This window comes from Peromyscus maniculatus, chromosome 2 (genome assembly GCF_049852395.1).
Source record: "Peromyscus maniculatus bairdii isolate BWxNUB_F1_BW_parent chromosome 2, HU_Pman_BW_mat_3.1, whole genome shotgun sequence".
In the NCBI taxonomy this organism is placed as follows: domain Eukaryota; kingdom Metazoa; phylum Chordata; class Mammalia; order Rodentia; family Cricetidae; genus Peromyscus; species Peromyscus maniculatus.
In genome coordinates, this window is record NC_134853.1 from 156557675 (window position 1) to 156578357 (window position 20683).

General features: G+C 52.2%; 1 protein-coding gene across 3 annotated transcripts in view; it reads left to right on the top strand.

Moving 5' to 3' along the window:
• Window positions 1-20683, top strand: part of Ece1 (endothelin converting enzyme 1) — a 102104-nt gene that overhangs the window by 47459 nt on the left and 33962 nt on the right. For 2 of the 3 annotated variants that reach the window (XM_006980869.4, XM_076565452.1), the window contains exons 2-4: window positions 2261-2347; window positions 9574-9715; window positions 15803-16015. In XM_006980869.4, coding sequence (XP_006980931.1) covers window positions 2261-2347; window positions 9574-9715; window positions 15803-16015 — 442 coding nt within the window. Of the gene's footprint in view, window positions 1-1993; window positions 2124-2260; window positions 2348-9573; window positions 9716-15802; window positions 16016-20683 lie in introns of those variants that run through there. The other variant, XM_006980868.4, reaches the window with a different exon arrangement.

A 20683-nucleotide genomic window follows, 5' to 3' on the forward strand; every position in this document is an offset into this window, starting at 1 on the left:
GCTGCTGTAGGCCAAGTTCTGGGGGGGGGGGAGGGAAGAGCACCAGGTTACAGGCCCATAAAAACAGCAACAGAATATTAACTGAGTGCTGGTGGTACACACCTGTAATCCCAGCATTTGGGAGGTGGAGGCAGAAGGTTCAGGAGTCCAAGGCTAGCTCAGGCTACATAATAAGACCCTGTCTCCCGAAACAAAACAGATGTAACAGGCTGAAATAATACAAGGAACGTAAGAGGCTGCTGTAAGAGAGTGTGGGGAACTACCTAAAGTGCTTTGGACATTTGAGCAGGTGGCATTTAATTTGAGACTGGAGCTGCCTGTGGGAGGAGCAAAAACCAGAAAAGAATGTTCCGGAGAGGGGGCCACAGCTAGGAAGGACTTGGCTGAGAAGGAGCAACCTAGGTATCCGCAGATTTGAACAAAAGCCAGAGGAGCGATCTGGAGCCTTGGTGGGTGCTAGCTGAAGGGGAGGGTCAGGGACAGTAGCCCCGAGCCTGGCGAAGTTGGGGAGCACAGGGACTTTGAATCAAGTGTGGGGTGATGAGAATTTCATTTATAATGACTGGCTGACTCTGGCAGTTCAGTGGGCTGTCGGATTTGAAGGCAAGCACCTTTACGTGGCTGAGCCATCTTGCTGGCCCATAAAGCCTGGAAACCCCCAGGGGCCACCTTGCTCACTGACCCCTCCCCCTGCCTTGGACAGCCACCTCACACCTCGACACTGGTTCATTTGCATATATGCCCAACAGTGAGAATCAAGTTGGGAGGGAACAGAGATGGTGCTTTGGAGGGATGGCTCAGAGGTTAAGAGCATTGGCCGCTCTTCTGGATGACCTAGGTTCAGTTTCCAGCACCCACATTGTGGCTTACAACTATCCATAACTCCAGTTACAGGGGATCCAATCCACCGTTCTGACCTACCTGGCATGAATGTGTTGCACATACATTCACACAGACAAAACCTTCATACTACCTTCATACTCTTTTTTTTTTTTTTTTTAGTTTTTTGAGACAGGGTTTCTCTATGAAACCCTGGCTGTCCTGGAACTCACTTTGTAGATGGGGCTGGCCTTAAACTCAGAGATCCTCTTGCCTCTGCCTCCTAAGTGCTGGGATTAAAGGTATGTGCCACCACTGCCAAGCTTTCATTTTTATATTATGTATTGGTGTTTTGCCTGCATATATGTCTGTGTGAGGGTGTCAGATCCCCTGGAACTGGAGTTCCAGACAGTTATGAGCTGCCATGTGGGTGCTGGGAATTGAACCGGGTCCTCTGGAAGACCAGTTAGTGCTTTTAACTGCTGAGCCATCTCTCCAGCCCTTGTACACAATTTTTTTTAAAGTCTGAAAAAAGAAAGAAAGAAAGAAAGAAAGAAAGAAAGAAAGAAAGAAAGAAAGAAGGGAGGGAGGGAGGGAGGGAGGGAGGGAGGGAGGGAGGGAGGGAGGGAGGGAGGAAAGAAAGAAAGAAAGAAAGAAAGAAAGAAAGAAAGAAAGAAAGAAAGAAAGAAAGAAAGAAAGAAAGAAAGAAAGAAAGAAAGAAAGAAAGAAAAGAAAAGGCACTTTGGAAAGCTGAAACCTCCAAATTCACTCAGCAGTTTTCATAGTGTCAGGGGACTTTCTTAGAATTGTGTGAACTTCGTTCAGAACTCTGGCTTTAAAACTCCCAATTAGAGGAGAAAGGAACTGAGACGTGGAGGGGGGATTCCTGACTCCACCTCCACCCCACCACCCCATCCCACAAGCCTTTCTAGTTAGGCAGAAGACTGGTTGTCTCACCTAAGGGCTGATGGCGAAGGAATCTGACTTGACCCAGTTAGGCTTTGCTGACCTTGCCTCTTGGTCTCTGCCATTGGGGACCCCATTATGAATGAAGTCTTCATGAGGCCCTGTCCTGCCAGCTAGGGTCTGGGGCTGGGCATGGGAAGAAAGAGGTCCCCAGCCCAATTCTCGCCGAAGGCCAGGGAGGGACATGTGCCCAACAGGCCACGCCCACCTTCCAGAGGGCCCCGCCCCCGGCAGCCAGCGTGTGGAGACTCCAGGGGATCCGACCGGGACTGGGCATCGTGGGGCACAGCATGCGGAGCGTGTGGCCACCACTGGCCGCCGCGCTGTCCGCTCTGGGGGTGAGGCGGGTGTGGCGCGCGGGGAGGGTCATCTATCCGTGGGCTGATCTCGGGTGGCTGGGGCGGGGCGCCGGGGCCCGCTTCCCCATTTGGCTATGGAGACGCTGAGGGAGTCTGTACTGCACTTGGCATTGCAGATGTCATCCTACAAGCGGGCCACGCTGGACGAAGAGGACCTGGTGGACTCACTCTCCGAGGGCGACGTGTACCCCAATGGCTTGCAGGTAGGAACTCTGACCTTGGCTAGCTCAGCGGTGCCCCGCCCCCACTTAGCCCGGAGGGGAAGGAGGTGGGTCGTACACCCAGCAGCTCTGGGCCGAGAAGCACACTCTGAGGCTGGCTTCCATCCCATCTACATAGTTCCATCCTTCCTAAGATCCTCCAGCCCACAACTCAGATGCAGAAGCACTCTCCTGCCCTGAACTTTCCACGGAACAGCTGGGGGGGGGGGGGAGGGAATTTGCCCGGAGGAGTTACACGGACCCAGCACCCAGCACGGAGAGTCTAAAGCTATCTCAGCTTCTTCATGGCGGTCTGGCCTCCCTGAAAGCATTACCTCTTTATTCCTCTCCCTCCTCTCTGACTACCTGTATTAACTGGGAGAAGGAATGGCCTGTCCCCCACCCCCACCCCTGCCCTTTGCCAGCCTTCTCCGGAAGCCTGGTTCCTTCCTTCTAGGGTCTGCCCCTGTGGGAATTTCACAGACTTACATCTGATTTGACAGTACCTTGCAGGAGGGCTCTCGCCCGGGCTTTCTCCTCTGCTCTGCCCCGGGCAGACTTTACTGGCCAAGCCCTCTACATGGGTAGGGTTTAGACATGGGTGGGTAAGCTGAGTTTTGAATAGGAACACCCCGGGCAGTTCTGTGATCCGGCTCTTGAGAAATCATCCCAGAGAGGGCCAGGGCCAAGAGGATGTCTGCTGTGTGGAGCCAGGGAGGGACAGAGAAGAGTCGTGGGTACCTTGTGAAGGACACCTAATCAAAACTTATCTCACAGAAGGAGTGGAGCCTCCTTGTGCCAGGCCTCCGTTGGCCTCCTCTGGTTAGTGACGCAAGCCCAGGGAGACTCCCAGCTCCTCCCCAGTGCCTCCTCTCACTGGGATTTGACCCCCTCCCTACGGCATCCACTCAGCCTTCAGGACTTCTCGAAACTGGAGGGGTTACTTCCTCTACCTGTACGAGAGGAAACTGAGGCTCTGAGAGGGTTGACAGCTCACTTCAGGACAGTCACACCCAGTCTGCCTGGGGCCTCTTCCCTGTGGACTCCTCACAGTGGGCTAAGCCACATGTTCCCTTCACAAATACAGTCTCATCCACAGTCCCTGTCAGTCTTACTTTTCACAGAAGGCTCCAAACGTATCAACGTGAAAGCATCTCCAAATTCACAAGAAAATAATACAGTCATAGCAGCGGTCCACCTGGGTAGATGTAGCCTTTTCATATCAGCAGCACATTCATCTGAGTGAGATTCCCCCAGAGCACAGAGAACTCTCTGTCTGTCTGTCTGTCTCTCAAGCCAGGGGCCTGGTTGTGAATTCTGACTCCACTGGAGACTCTGAGCAAGCCCCAGAGTCTCTTTCAGCCCTCATCTATAAGATGGGGCGAGAGAAAATGGAGTGGCCTTTGTCACTGCTAGGGTGACTGTTTTGTGACCCATGAGGTAAGGGCTGGTAGCCACACAGGCGCCATATCACAGGTGCCGATGCAGGTATGAGGCATCCTTGTTGTGTGGGTTGAACCTCAGTCTTGGTGTCCCCAAAGCAAGCTAGCTGCCTGCGTAGGTATATTTCCTGATTCCCCTGCAGAAACATGCAGGAAGGTTGCTGAGAATTTGGGGGCATTTCTGTGGGTGCCCTGCAAGTCTTGCTTGGAGCCTCCATGGCTTCCTCAGAGCAGACACAAGCTAGCCAGTGCTCTCTAGCTAAAGGCCAAGAGCCATCCACCTCATGTTTTCTCCCTCCCCTCCCCTCTCCTTTCTTCCCCTCCCCTCCCCTCTCCCCTCTCTCTTCCCCTATCATGTGTAAGGCCCTGGATTTAGTTCCCTAACAGCACACACATGCACACAGGGAGGCTTTAAAAACAAACTACTTCCACTTAGAAATCATGAGTTCTAGTATTCTACATTTGAGTGTGTGTATATACATATATAGCTATGTGTATATATGTATTTTGGGGAGTGTCTAACTTAGGCCCTCTCTTGAGCCTCCCTAGCTTGAGCTCTGCCAGCCCCTCCCTTTTACATATATGTACGCGCGCGTGCGCGCACACACACTTTTTTTTTTCTGTGTAGGGTTTCTCTGTGTAGCTTTGTGCCTTTCCTGGAACTCACTCTGTAGCCCTTGCCTTGAACTCACAGAGATCCACCTGCCTCTGCTGGGATTAAAGGCATGTGCTACCACCACTTGGCCACACTTTTTTTTTTTTTTTTTTTTTGAGATAGAATCTCAGTTGGGCCTTCAACTTGAAATCCCCCACTTTTCTCCTAATCACACCACCACACCTGGCCTGTATGTACATATTTTATTTCTTTTTGTTTTTGTTGTTGATATTTTCAAACAGGGTCTCATGTAGCTTAGGATAGCCATGAGCTTACTGTGCAGCCAAGGATGACCTTGAACATCTGATGCTCCTGCTTTGGCCTCCCAATCGCTAAGATTACAGGCATGTGCAGTTGGATGCAGTGCTGGGAACCAAACCGGGAGCCTAGTGTTTGCTCGGCTGCATGCCCCAGCCCTCCAAGCACAAGTTTAAGGCCATGCAGCCCTGCCTCTCTGTCAGGAGCTTTAAAGACCGGAAAGCACGCCACACATACAGCTTTCTTAACAAGGTGGGTTATTGTCAGCATCCCACCTCTTAGAGCTAAGATTCAAATGAGGCAATGTTGATTTAAAGAGAAATGTTATGCCTGGTGCTCTGAAAGTGAATTTAGCTGTCACCGAAACTTCCCGTGCCTGATACCTTTGTGACGCCCTGTGTATAATAGGGTTTTCCTTCCAAAGCTGCTTTCTAAATGCCGGCTACCTGGTTCTCTCTCTCTCTCTCTCTCTCTCTCTCTCTCTCTCTCTCTCTCTCTCTCTCTCTCTCTCTCTCTCTCACACACACACACACACACACACACACACACACACACACACACACACACACACACACACTGATTGCAGTAGCTTGAAGGAAAATAATTAAGATTACACCTGCAGCCAGCTTAGGAGACTGTCTGCAGCTGTCTACCAAAACATTTGAAAAACATCCAATTACTTCTGGAGGAGAAAATAAGCCAAAGGAAAGATCTCAGAACCCTAATATACCACCCTCTGCATAGGGCTGTCATAGGAGAGCGATTTGAAGGACAGACCCACTTAGGACTCTCAAACAACTTGCCCTTTGTCAGGAGGGACCTTCAGCTTTGTCTCCCAGTTACAGAGTAAGACTCTTGGCCAGCAGGGTCCAGAATCTAAAATGGTCATACCTGGGGACTTCACCCCAGCTTCCTAGTATTGGAGTTGGGAGACAGGCTCAGAGGCTGCCTTGGCACACCCCTGGGGTCCTGGATGATCTCTTTTCCCTCATGCTGGAGAGCTGCCTATTCCTTCTGGGAAGACACACATTCCCTGAGACTGATTCCTCTTAAAGGTTGATTCTTCTGGAGTCCACTCCCACAGGAGGGCCTACTAAGCTGTCACCAGTGTCTTCAAGGTCAGGCGTGGAGGAGCATGTGGCAGGTGGGACTCGGGCAGAGTTGGGAAGACATCATAGTTCTGCTCAGAGCTGACCTCAGCGGCCTCAGCCAGAAGTCTACCTCATGGAAACTTTACTGGAAGGAACTTCCCCGAAATGATCCCCCCCACACGGAGGCACACACACACACACACACACACCCCACCCCCGTGAGGCTGAGCTGTCATGGTCCGCCTGCTCTGAAAGGCCGAGTCCCAGACAGAGAGCCTGGTCGTCCTGCCAGCCGCCACACCGCTGGGCCTCTGGCTGGAAGCGGTGGGCTCCCTGCCAGAGCGTTGGCACACAGCCCCTGTTGCTGCTCTCTGAAGCCAGGTTACTGGGGGCCTGTAGACTCCGAGAGCAGGCCCAGCCCGGTTCCCACCCCTGCAGCCGGCTCTTCCCCCGGGCCCTGGGGCAGGCACCCATCCTCACCCTGTAGAACTCGATCTTGCGACAAGCCTAGGTGAGACAGGCACTCACTTCTGTAACCGAATATTTATCCCCGCTTATAATAGGCTTTGTTGCTGTGCTCTGCAAACCCTGGGAACCCCAGGGCTGGACACCTCCGCTCTCTCCCTCCCACTCGGTCCCTCCCTTTCTGCTGCCGTCTGGAGTCCCTTTCCTCTCCCTGGTCCTCCTCTCCCTCCCCTTCTCTCTTGGGAGGGCATCCCTGTTTCTCCTGCTCTCTTTCTGTCTCTACCTCACAATGTTTAAATAGGATGCTCAGTCCGCCAGAGGCCTGAGAGGCCACAGTGACTTTAACGCTCTGTCTTGGAGGGATCATCTCTGTTACCTGGCCAGCAGCCACTCCCCAGTCACCTCTCCCAAAATGGATTGGGCTGCCTGCCACTAATCCTCCTGCCTTCCAAGTGGCCACAGCGTGGTCTCCTATGATTGGCATGTCCTAGTTTCTAAAAGAAAGTGTGAAAACACTTACATATTTCCTTCTTGTCTTCCTCATCTCATGGGATCCACTTCAGGGCACGTGTACTGGGGGCTTAGAGAAAAGGGACCGCGGTACCCTAATACCACCCAGACCTGTCCACCGTACCACGATTTGCCCAGCCTCTCCTGCTCCCAGCCCAGAGCTTCGGGGTGACTCGCCCCCAGGAGCCGCTCCGAATTCCCCCTGCCCTCAGAGGCAAGGCTTGTCCAGAAACCTAGAAGTGCTTGGCCCAGCCTTGAAAGTCAAGCAATAAACGTGACCAAAGTTAATGATCCTATTTTCAAACCCTGTTTGCCGTTCTTGCTTGGAACTGTGGCTTTTTAATTCAATTCTGACTTAATTCTAATTTAATCCACAGTGGATGCCATCTGTTTAAACACTTAGCTTGACATGGAACAATGATGCTCCAGCCTGCCTGTCTTCTCTTTCGGGGGGTGTGGGGGGCACCTCATGGACAGGACCTCGTGGACAGGACCGCATGATCTAGAGAGATGGCTCCTCTGGTGTTGCCCTCCCGCTTCGGCCCCATGAGCCCCCACAAGCTGCCTCTCCTCTGGAGCCCACAGTAGTGCCCGTGCTTGGGAGCTCCCCACCAATCCACAAGACAGAACAACTGAGTGCCAGGCGCAAAAATGTCAGCTCCCAAACATTTCTAAGTGGCTCTCCATTTGTTTTTAATCTGCCGCCCCCTCCTTCCTTCTCCCTCACCGCCTTGGTGTCTTTGCACCTGGCTGTCTCCCGTTCCCCTCACCACAACACTTTGGTGTCCCGATGAGGTGGCATTTCCCTGCTGTCCCCCCAAACTCAACAGTCTGTCCCCCCAGCTTCCCAGAGTTGGCAGAGGAGGCCTCTTAGACTGGGCTCTCCCTGCCTCTGTGCTCCGTTAACCGAGCCTTGGCCACGGGGCAGGAGAGGCCACGAGGTGGAAGAGGAAAGTTGAGATAAGCCAGGAGAAGGGACATTGATGTCAGTGTCCCTGGGGCAAGGCTGCACCTGGCTGAAGACCTTGGGGCTTCTCTGTGTACTAGAACCCGGGGTAAACCTGAATGAGATGGCTGATGACCGAAAGTGTCCACGGGAGCACATGTCCCGGGCTATCTCCGAACAGGTGAGAGCGCCCTGGTCAGAATCCTCTACCTCTTCCTCTTTAAGAAAGCTGAGAGGGTCTCCTCAGGCAGCCCTCACCACCCCTTGGCCCCCCCACTACCACCTGGCCACCACTGTGGGGTGCACACCTCTTGTCCCGCACACACAGTCACGGAGTGTCCCAGTTCTCAGCATCCCTTTTTCAGTTTTAGACCCCCGTTTTTCTTCCTTAAGAAGTCCCCATGTTCCTCTTTCTCTTTTAGCACCCCGGGGGTACCCCAGGATGGCTCAGATGCCCTTCCTAAGGTGACCCATCTCAGATCTCATGTGCCGGTCGTGGGATGTTTCCTGGGCTCTGACCTGCTCTGGGGGCTGTCCCTACACAGCTGTGGGAGGACTCAGTGAGACAGAGTTGGGCATCCCTAGGTCCCCTGGGATGCTGGGGACTTCTTAGGAACTCCTATTGCTCCTCTCTAGTTCCCTGCAAGTTACTTCCTCTGCCTTGTCCACCCCAAAGGGCCGGTGTAGTGACATCTCTTACCGGCCCTTCGGAGGAAGTTCCTGTTCTTTCTCAAAGCTGTGCCTTGTGCCCTAGTCCTCTCTTTCATTTCTCTATCCCTAACTCAGACATCACTGCTCCAGGAAGCCGTCCATGTCCACCCATCTGTTCATTATCTGCCTCCCCTCTTGGCTGTTAGCAGTTGAAAGCAAAGGAATCCATTTCCCCCCCTTGAGTTGGTGCCCAGCTGTTTGTACAGGGTGACGTCACTGAACAGCCCCACCTTCTGGGGACTCTTCCTGTCTGTGCCCCTCCTGACTTTTGCAGGAAGTACCTCTTGGAACAGAAGAGACCTCCCCATCTCCCACCCCCACCCCCACCCCTGTGCTGGCTTTGGGTGTGAAGAAGAGCGTGAGCTGAGGGTCCTGAGTGCTGTTGGCAGGCATGTCCTCCTCAAGTCCTCTGCCACACCCTCCATTTCCCCTCATTGTGCCTCCTTTCCTGTTTAGCCAGACTGGGGGGGCCTGGCACATTTCTCCTCCCTTAGAAGATCTGCTCAAATGGAGCTGTTTCTCCTCTGTCTTCCCCCACCATCTCCTAAGACCCATGTCTCTGGCCCGTTGGTGGACTCTAGAATCTCCGAACACTACTTCAAATCTCAAACCTACCCACTCAGCTGCGTGACAAGTGACCGGGAACCTCGGTTTCTTCATGTGAAAAAGGAGAGGCCACTAGGCATCCCTGATAGGATTAGAGAGGCTTAACCAGCCGAATGTGTCCCCACTTGCAAAAAGCAAGAGCCCTGTGAGGTCATGTCATGCTCGCCTCTGGCTCTGTAGATGCAGGAGCTCTGAGGAGGGCCCAGCTGGCCGCCCTCTGAATGCCTTCAAGTCCAAACATCCTGTTCTTTTTTGAGCTCCTTACTGGAGAAATGGGAAAGCTGTAGATTTTTTTCATCTACCGGTATCGGGTGTCACAGACAACACAAGTCCTTCTGGGCTGAGCTGCGAGTTCTGATGTCTGGGAGCAAATCTACGCTACGGGCCAGGGTGGTGGTTCTGTTCCTGGATTAGGGCAGACTCCGTGGGAACTGGACCACCCCTGAGAGAGCCTGATGCCTCCCCGGGGCCTGGGCCTGCAGCCGAGCCCCTTCCTCTTGGGGAAGCGGGGCCCTGAGCTCACAGACGTGCCTCCTTCCCCACAGGTGAACTTCCGAAGTCCCCGGAGTGGCCAGAGGTGCTGGGCGGCTCGGACCTCAGTGGAGAAGCAGCTGGTAGTGCTGGTGGCACTTCTGGCAGCAGGGTTGGTGGCCTGCCTGGCAGCCCTGGGCATCCAGTACCGGGCAAGTAGGTGCATCTGTTATTTGTGGTAGGCTTAACCATCCCGCCTTCTGCTCTGTCACTCTGTGCAAGGGGGGGGGGGGGGCCTTGTTCAAGCTGGGATTGGCCTCCAAAGCCAAGGAGAGAGATGCCTAGGGGTCGAATGCAGGCAGAGAGGTGGATGGAGTGGGTACCATGAAGATTTTGAAGTCAGAAGGGCAAATTTGGGTGCAGTGGCTCACGCCTGTAATCTCCATACACTGGTGGGCTGAGGCAGGTGGATCAGGATTTCAAGGCTAGCCTGGATCACTTAGTGAGTTGGAAGCCTTTCTAGGCTGTGTTAGACCCTGCCTCAAAACCACACAACGAAAAGGACATGAGTTCACACCCTGGCCCAGAAACTTAATGGCTGAACAAGCCACTTCATTCCCAAAACTTACATTTGTTTCTTCTCTAACTGGGTGCCCAGTTTGAGGGGTGACTCTGATGACATATGTGTTTGGTGTCCCTGAGGACTTTTCCAGCTAGCTTTGGCTCTGTCGCTGTGAAGACATGACTGACTGCCATCCCTAGTGTCAGCAGAACGAGAGTCGTGGCTTCCGTTTGCTTGGCACTTTCCGTGGACCTTTCCTCGAATGTATAACTTACTTCTTCCTCCCTGGAGCCCTGTGAGGCGTGGTGAAGGCGCTGAGACCAGCTCCCCCAAGGCTGCAGGGGGATTAAGTGGGGAGGCTGGCTTTGCTCACAGGTTTCCAGGTTTCAGAGGAATCCAGAGCAGAGGCCCTACCTCTCTTTGTAATCACAGTGTACTCCAGGGCATGTCAGCACCCTGGAAAGACTGTCCTTTATGCCCAGGGCCTTTGTGTGTCTCTGCACACATGACTCTCCTCCACACTGGATTGTCATATGACAGCCCCTCCTGACCTGTCATGATGGGTCCCTCTGACCCCGCTGCCATGGTGGGTCCCTCTGACTCCTCTGTTACGGTGGGTCCCTCTGACCCCTCTGTTACGGTGGGTCCCTCTGACCCCTCTGTCACGGTGGGTCCCTCTGACCCCGCTGTCATGGTGGGTCCCTCTGACCCCGCTGTCATGTGGGTCCCTCTGACCCTCCTGCCATGTGGGTCCCTCTGACCCCGCTGCCATGTGGGTCCCTCTGACCCTCCTGCCATGTGGGTCCCTCTGACCCCGCTGTCACGGTGGGTCCCTCTGACCCCACTGCCATGATGGGTCCCTCTGACCCCGCTGTCACGGTGGGTCCCCCTGACCCCCTGCCATGTGGGTCCCTCTGACCCCGTGGTCACGGTGGGTCCCTCTGACCCCGCTGCCATGTGGGTCCCTCTGACCCCGCTGTCACGGTGGGTCCCTCTGACCCCACTGCCATGTGGGTCCCTCTGACCCCGCTGTCACGGTGGGTCCCTCTGACCCCGCTGTCACGGTGGGTCCCTCTGACCCCGCTGTCACGGTGGGTCCCTCTGACCCCGCTGTCATGTGGGTCCCTCTGACCCTGCTGTCACGGTGGGTCCCTCTGACCCCGCTGCCATGTGGGTCCCTCTGACCCCGCTGTCACGGTGGGTCCCTCTGACCCCGCTGTCACGGTGGGTCCCTCTGACCCCTCTGTTACGGTGGGTCCCTCTGACCCCACTGCCATGATGGGTCCCACTGACCCCTCTGTCACGGTGGGTCCCTCTGACCTCACTGCCATGTGGGTCCCTCTGACCCCTCTGTCACGGTGGGTCCCTCTGACCTCACTGCCATGATGGGTCCCTCTGACCCCGCTGTCACGGTGGGTCCCTCTGACCTCACTGCCATGATGGGTCCCTCTGACCCCGCTGTCACGGTGGGTCCCTCTGACCCCGCTGCCATGTGGGTCCCACTGACCCCTCTGTCACGGTGGGTCCCTCTGACCCTGCTGTTACGGTGGGTCCCTCTGACCCCACTGCCATGTGGGTCCCTCTGACCCCGCTGCCATGTGGGTCCCTCTGACCCCTCTGTCACGGTGGTGTCATTACAGTGACCTGATGTGCTGTCAGGGTTGGAGTCTGGTTCTCTCTGTCAGTCAAGTGGATATGGCCGCTGGCTCCTTGCTGAGTTAGCACTGATGGATCCAGGAAGAATGGATCCACATTAAAATCAAGTCTAGGGTCTCCCAGTCTCCTGCCCCAACTGTCTACTTGTTTCGTCAGTCAGAGAAACCAAAGGAGGGCTTTGCTTGGGGTCCCTCCCACCAACTGTCACTCACCCCATCATAGTGGCTATATTGAGCCTTCCTCCACTGTGAAGTTGCTTGAGGGTGGCCATCCTGGAATAGGGAGGGTGTTCTTAAATCGAGGGCTGGGACGTCATTCATATGCCCTCCTGTGTGGGACATATAGTCATTCATTCATCCATTCCACAAACATTTCATGAGTGCTTACTCTGTGACTAGCCTAAGTATCTACAGGGTGCTTAAGAAATAATTGTTTGATTATTTAAGTGACTAACTAATGACTTATAGAGTTCTTTTTCTAAATGTGCCTGGCTCAGAGGTGCTGAATTCATACTTTCCTGATTAAGTCCTTATTTCTGGTCCTTTAACCCTGTGTTCAGCATAGCATCTGTGTGCCATGAGTGTGTAGAAGCTGAATAAATGAATGGTCAAATGAAGAAAGATGTGTAAAGGAGAACGGAACTGGGAGCAGCCTTTCTCTACCAAACATGTGTGTGTGTGTGTGTGTGTCTGTCTGTCTGTCTGTCTGTGACTATGGAGGTGTATGTATGAGTGTGTGCAAAATAGAGCATTCTCCTTCTGCAGCTACCCCATCCTGAGTCAGCTTCAATTCAGAACATCCTGCCAGGCACTGTCTGCCCACTCTTGGCCCAGAAATGGAGAGCAGGCTGGACCCCAGCAAGCATGCTGCTCTGGGACTCCCCTTAGGAGCCCCAACATGTTTCTTCAGGACTTAAAGAGTGCTCCCTCCCAAAGGCTGCCAAGCCCGCCAGCCTGAGTTTGATCCCCAGACCTCAAACAGCTGTTGGTGCTGCCGGGTGGAACTCTGGGGAGGATTCCAGCGGCTGCTTCTGCCCCGTTCCTCTCTCTGCCTCCAAGCCTGGACCTGGGAGACGAATGGCCCTCTTGCCTTAGGGTGGAGCTGGGCTGAGGATCAGGAAATCCATGCACCACCTGAGAAAGCAGCTGCCGCCTCGGGGCTTGGCCAAACCTCATTGTGCATCACAGGCCCTGACTTTGGCCCATCTGAGCAAACACCGGGCCAGGCAGAGCAGCTCCCCAGACAGTTCTGGAAGCCCCACCTCTGAGCAGTGTCTGGGCCCCTGAGAACATTCTGACCCACCTCCCTGCTTTGGAAACCTCCTTTAGAGACTTGTATCCGCTTTCCAAACAGCAGCAAAACCAACACAAGGTTCTTCCAGGAATTTTTTTTAAATACTTTTTAAGATTTATTTATTTTATTTATCTGTCCGAGCATTTTGCCTGTGTGTTTGTGCACCTCATGCATGCTTGGTACCTCCAGAGGTCAGAAGAGAATACTGGAACTCTTAGGGTCTAGAGTTACAGACAGCTGTGAGCTGCCATGCAGGTGCTGGGAATTGAACCCAGGTCCTTTGGAAGAACAGCCAGTGCTCTTAACCACTGAGCCATCTCTCTATCAGGAGGTTTTTGTTTTTTGTTTTTTTTTTTTTTTTTTTTTTGTGTGTGTGTGTGTGTGTGTGTGTGTGTGTGAATATGCCAGACGACAGCATTCCTGGATATCATCCTTAGGAATGCCATTCACCTCCATCATGACAGTGACTCTCACTGACCTGGAGCTCACCTATTATGCTCGCCCAGCTGTCTCTACCTCGCTGGCACTGGATGCCATCCCTCCTGGCATTTGTCCGTGGGTTCTGGGGTTACTGACTAACCTATTATTTCCCTAGCCCTGTTCTGCGAAGTGTATTAAAGCATCTTGGGGGCCAGATAGATGGCTAAGTGGCAAAAGGCACTTCCTGTCCAGCCTGATGATCTGAGTTCGATCCCCAGAACTTCCATGGTGGAAGGAGATCACTAACTTCCATAAACTGTCCTCTGACCTCCATACTCATGCTGTGGCACACAACCTCATAATTCACTTACACACACTCACCCGTATACTTACGCACATATTCACACAATAATTACGTGGTTTTTTAAATTGATTTATCTTTATTTTATGTGCATTGGTGTATGCCTGTATGTCTGTGTGAGGATGTCAGATCTTAGAATTACAGACAGTTGTTAGCTGCCATGTAGGTGCTGGGAATTGAACCCGGGTCCTCTGGTAGAGCAGTTGGTGCTCTTAACCACTGAGCCATCACTCCAGCACTAATTACGTGTTTTTAAAGAATTAAAGCATCTTGGATGACAGAGGCCAGGTACTGTCGGATGAGTAAATTTCATCTGAGCTGGTTTCTGCCTTATCAGCTGATTGTGTGTGTCCCAAAAGAAAGGAATATTTGCCACCTCTCCAGCAGGGGACCAGGTCTTAAAACACTTTCATTCAGTAGGTCGTTTATTCATTCTACAAACATTCATTGAAAAGCAATGGATGCCAAGCACAGGGCTAGGAAAGGATGTGTGAAAACTAGTTCATACCCTTGTAGGGAGGTAGACAGGGATATGGCTGTGACTTAGCACAGTCCATGATAGGACCACAGATGCCTGAGGCAGGAAGGAGCACGACACAAGAGGGCCTGGGAAGGTTTCCAAGGAACAGGGAGCTTAGACCAGAGGGCCCCGAATATCAGTTGATCAGATAGGGACCCCCAACCATTCATTAGTCAGTCACATAGACATTAAGTTCCTGATGGGCCAGAGATTTTTTTGTTGTTCAGTTTTTCAAGACAGTTTCTCTATAGCCTTGGCTCTTCTAGGTAGCCCTGGATGTCCTAGAACTTTCTCTGTAGACCAGGCTGGCCCAAACTCAGAGACCCTCCTGCCTCTGCCTCCCCAGGGCTGGGATTAAAGGCGTGCGCCACCACCGCTTGACTTCTCATGTTGTTTTCAAACCCAAGTCCCCCCACTGTCTGTCTTCTGGGCATTTCCGGCCAAGATTTTGTCAGGCTAGACTTCCTGCAGTTTGCTAAGTAAGAACAATAGGTATTATTTTCCCAATGTGAAGTTATGCCATAATAGTGAATAGCCCTTTTCAAACACACACACACCTTCCCTTTCCCCTCATGAAGTTCTGGCCTTCCCCGTGGCCGGGAACTGGGATGTGCCACTCTGATTCCGATGATCTGAGTGTTACTGTTAGTGACACTGTCACCCCTGCCACAGAGAAGCTCCCCGTGGGCTGTGACTCAGGGGTAGAGCACTTGCCTAGCATGTGCTAGGAAGGCCCTGGCTCCATTCCCAGCACTTAGAGATTCTTCTCAACTCAGATCCAATAGCACAATAATTGTGTTTTGTTTTTTGTTTTTGTTTTGAGACAGGGTCTCATTCGCCTCAGGCTGGCTTCCTGTAGCTCTTTGTAGCTGGGGATGACTTTGAACTTCTGATCCTCCTGCCTCTACCTCCCAAATGTTAGGATTACAGGCCTGGGCCACCACGCTCTGTTTTCTTTGGCACTTGGGACTGAACCCAGGGTTTTACTAACTGAGCTACATTCTTTGCCCTAATTGTGTGTGTATGTTTGTGTGTGTGCATTTGTGTATACATACATGTGTGCATATGTATGGTGTATGAACACACATGTGTATGGCTATGCACATTGTAGGCTATGCACATTGTATAATATTCTCTTAGAGAGAGAGAGAGAACTTAGAAGACATTCATTGTTAATTGTATTAAAAAGACAAAAGTGTGGATGAGAAAACGAATTTGTTGGCAACAGGATCAGAAGTCTTCATGGAGGAAGGATCACTAAGAGAAAATCGGCTTAGCTCCGAGCTCTTTGAAACCACGGAAGGGAGTTTGCGCAGCTAACAGAGGTTTTATTCTAAGTGCCAGGAGACTCTGAATCTGCTGAGTTCCTCTCCCATCCGAGATCTAGTAACCACCCAGCTAGGTCAGGTGGGGCTTGTGGCCCCTGGGCCCCTGGGCTCCAGGCCACCTGCACTGCTCACCTTTCATTGGTCTCTTGTCCTTGACCCTCAGGAACGCCTCCAGTATGTCTGAGTGAGGCCTGCGTCTCAGTGACCAGCTCCATCCTAAACTCCATGGACCCCACAGTAGACCCCTGCCAGGACTTCTTCAGCTATGCCTGTGGGGGCTGGATCAAGGCCAACCCCGTGCCCGATGGACATTCACGCTGGGGGACCTTCAGCAACCTCTGGGAACACAATCAAGCCATCATCAAGCACCTGTTGGGTAAGAACCAGGGGGACCGACAAAGGATTGAGGAGGGCGATTCCCTCACTCTGTGAGCCCCAGTGAGCTAGTTAATTCTGAGCTTCCATCTCTTCATGGGTGACCCGAGATCAGTAGCACCCACAGTTTGCCACACTAGAGAGCTTGTGTGAGGCTGTTGGCACTGAGCGGGTCCACAGAGCTTCTAGCCGGAGCTCTCAAGGCCCAGCTCAGCTCCTGGCTGGCACTAGCTCTGAGCTCTTTGAAACTGAGTGTGAATGAAAGGAATGGAGGTGAGATGCCCCGGATCAGAGTGTGTGTTTTGATCAATGGTGGTGTCACAGAGGGTGGGGCGTAGAGCTCAGTTGGTCAGGTGCTTGCCTGGCATCCACAAGGTCATGGGTTCAGTCCCCAGCTCACATGAAACCTGGTGCGGTATCCGTACATGTCTGCGATCCCAGTACTCGGGAGGAAGATATCAAAAGTTCAATTAAAGTCAACCTGGGCTTCACGAGACACTGTCCAAAAACAAAACAAAACAAAACAAAAAAACAGGAAAGAAAGTCTGATAACAGCTTATCAGAGATTTGTCACTCCATAGGTAGAGTCACTTGGGCTGCTGGTGATTGAAGGACACTTGACTATTCAAAGTCCCTTTGACGGTGGAGTCTGTGGCCCTTTCCAGCCCCCTCTCTTGTTCCCCTCTGCCCCCTGGGGGGGGGAGGTGCGGTGCTCCCAAAGCTGGGAAAGGGCCAGATAGTGAAACATCTGTTAATTCCTCCGTCAGGAACACAGCTTAGATTCATGAACACTTAACTGTGTCTTGGCAGTTGGTTGGACTTTAAAAGCGAGGTCTCCCTGTGTAGTCCAGACGGGCCTTGGGTTAGAAGCGGGTCTTCCTGTTTTCACCTCCCCAGTGCTGGGGTTACAGATGCGAGCCACCACACCAAGCCTGCCAGGTTTTTAAAGCTCTTCCACATTCTGAGGAGTAGGAGACACAGAAGTAGCTGCTTAAAAGAGGACACGTCCTCTCTAAGCGACGAAAGTCATCTCAGGAGATAGAAAATGACTCCGATTTAACAGCCGGTGTTTTTTAGGCAGCCATGTCCTTCTGACAAGTGGGTTAAGGACACCTTACCTTGCTTTCCTACCCCCAGCCTCAGACCAGGGCTGTTGCTAGGCTACCTACCCAGCCTCTCCCCCACAGTCCCCAGCAGCTCCTCAGTTCATCCCTTTACCCACTGAACTGTCAGGGTTCTCTGGGAGTGGCCTCCAGTCCTGGGCTATGCCTTTCTAGTCACTCTGCCCCTCAGGGTCAAGTTGATGGTCAGGTGTAGCTAGAGTTTTTCTCTCCGGGTCCCGCCAAGTCGTAGCCCACTTATAAAATAAACATACAGATGCTTACATTATTTAAACTGCTCGGCCATTAGCTCAGGCCTACCATTGTCTGGCTCTTACTCTTATACTCAGCCCATTTCTGTTCATTTATATGTCGCCACGTGTTCCGTGGCTTTACCTGCTGCCTCTACATGATGCTCCCTGGACGGCAGGCTGGCGTCTCCTCTCTGCCTTCCTGTTCTCTCAATTCTCCTCTCTGCTAGTCCTGCCTATACTTTCTGCCTGGCTACTGGCCAATCAGTGTTTTATTTATCAATCAATCATCCACAGCACTCTGGATCAGCCCTGTGCAGTAACAACCAATTAAGACCTGGGAAATGGACTGGGGAGATGGCTCAGTGGTTAAGAGCACTGGCTGCTCTTTCAGAGGACCTGAGTTCAATTCCCAGCACCCGAATGGCAGCTCACAATCGTCTGTAACTCCAGTTCCAGGGGACCTGACATCCTCACACAGACATGCATATAGGCAAAACACCAATGCATATAAAATAAAAATAAATAAATCATAAAAAGACCTGGGGAACAGAGGGCCCGATGGTATCACGGCCACACTGCAGAGTTTGGAAGCCCCCTACAGACCAGCTTGGCTGCTTACCCCCTATTCTACGCCTCAGTTCCAAACTCCATAAAACATGGTTCTCAGTGTCACCCAACAGGGAAGGTCACTGTGAGTGTTGACTTGCATGCAGTGGTTCAGAGGGATGAACATGGGGCCTGGGCCCTAAAGTGCTCAGCAAAACACAGTTGCCCTTCTGGTTGCTTTGTGTGAATTCCAAGTAGACTCCTTCCAAGCAAACTGCATGATTGTAGAGGGCACCTCCTAGGCCCTTGGCTCCTCCATAGCATGGACTCTCACATAGATCACCAGTAAGGATGTGGCAAGGGATCAAAGGAAGACAAAGTCCTAGACTACCTTATGGTTCACCCTGATGTGGACCAGTTGTCAGGGAAGGTGGTACTGGGTGTATCTGTAAGGTACCAAGTTTTTACTTTGTTTTTTCCTGATGCATCATCAGAGGTCCAGGCCTGTGTCCCCGCTGCAGATGACACTCAGAAGCAAAAATGGATTTCCCAGGAAATGGTAGAGCTAGGGGTTCAGACCTAGAGCCGTGGGGTCTCAAAGCCTGTGCTGTCTCATTCCTGGCTCTCTGTAAACCACATCCACGTTGGAGAGGCCTGGTTTGGCTTGGGAGTTAGGCCTGTGGCTTGCTTCTCCAGTGGCTACTTGGTTAAGCTCTATAGGCCAGGCAAGCCCTGGGCCCCACATAGCTGAGGTCACCTCCATGTCATACCTGTCAGGAGCCCCGCCACACACACACACACCCAAGGCATGTCCTAGGGTCACCTTCCCCAGCCTCCCTCCTGGAAACTAATCTAGAAATGGCTCTTTAGCTGTGAGATACCTGGGAAAGCCCCAAAGGAGCAGATAGCAGATGCATGAGTGATGTTCCAGGGCCCAGCCAGCTTCAGCTTCCCTAAGACAAAGGATCAGCCGGCAGACCTCAGAAGGAGCCAGGGCTAATAGCTGACAGGCACTGGAACACAAGGGTGCTCCACACCTCCAAGCCTGAGGCGGGCTCTCAGGAAGTAGGAGATAAAATGGGGCTTTTGGAATGTCAGTGAGGACTATGCCGCTGCCCCAACAGCACTTAGGTTTTTTTTTACTCTTTGCTCTTTGGGGCCTGCCACTCAGCTCCCAAATAAATACACGGAGATTTATTCTTTCTTATGAATGCCTGGCCTTAGCTTGACTTATTTCTAGCCAGCTTTTCTTAAAGTATCACATCTACCTTTTGCCTCTGGGCTTTTATCTTTCTCTAGTCTATATACCTTTCTTTACTTCTTACTCCATAGCTGGCTGGGTGGCTGGGTGGCTGGGTGGCTGGCCCCTGGCACTCTCCTTTCCTCCTTTTCTCGATCCTCCCTCTTCTCTCGTTCTTCTTTTTATTCTCTCTGCCTGCCAGCCCCACCTATCCTTTCTCCTGCCTAGCTATTGGTCATTCAGTTCTTTATTAGACCAATCAGGTGTTTTAGACAGGCACAGTAACACAGCTTCACAGAGTTAAACAAATGCAACATAAAAGAATGATGCAACACATCTTTGCATCATTAAACAAATATTCCACAGCATGAAAGAATGTAACACATCTTAAACTAATATTCCACAACATGGCGCAGATGTTAACATGAATGCACAGTGCAGCCTTGAACAAGCCGTGTCTTCTGAACAAGCTGTGCCCTCCCTCCCTTCTTTCCTCCCTCCTTCCCTTCCTTTTCCCTTCCCTCTCTCTGTCCCTCCCTCCCTCCTTCTGTTCCGTCCTTCCTCAGGGTCTCTGGCCCATGCTGGCCTTGAACTCCCTATGAAGTCAAAGATGATTTTCAGCTTCTCCCCCTTCCTGTCTTCACTTCCTAAATTCTGGGATTACTGTCATGGCTTATAGCAGCCTTTAGACTGGGCCTTGACTTTGGCTTTCCAGCTGTGCTTAGCTCATATTATTTCACCATCTAGACAGCCTGCCATGAACCCTTCCAGAACCCTCTCTGTCGTGTGTGTGTGTGTGTGTGTGTGTGTGTGTGTGTGTGTGTGTGTGTGTGTGTGCAGGCCAGAGGTCAACACTAAATATCTTTCTCAGTTGCCCCTCCACATGTTTTTGAAGCAGGGTCTCTCCCTGAAACTAGATCTCACTGTTAGTGCTAGACAGGCTAACCAGTGAGGCCTAGAATTGACATGTCTCCATCCCCCAGTTTTGGGGTTACAGGCCTATGCTGCCACACCCAGCTTCCACATGGGTGCTGGCATTCCAAACTTAGATCCTCATGTTTCCAGGACACTGTGCCATTTCCTAAGCCCATTTAAACTTTCTTAAGCCTATTTCCCTGTTATGTCTTCTACCAAAGGGCCTCCTGGGGCCTGAGCCACACTGATGTGGATGTACCTTTCAGATTTACAGCATCTTATAGGATGAGAACATAAAGCTGGGCATGGTGGTGCATTGCTGTGATCCTGGCATTCTGGAAGCAGAGATGGGAAGGTCAGGAGTTCAAGGTCAGCCTGGGTTATATGAGATGCAGACTCAAAAGCAAAACAAGGATGAATACTTAAACTAGTTAACTCAAGCCTGCTGTAACAATTGAAGCAGCCCGGAGTCCGTAAAGAACAATCCAGGCTAGGGAGGCAGCTGGGGGAGAGTGCTTGTCTGGCTTGCATGAGCTCCAGGGTCCATCCCCGGTACCAGAGCTGGGGGGTTGGGGGCGGGGCATGAGGGGGGCGGAGGGGGAAAGTTATTATTG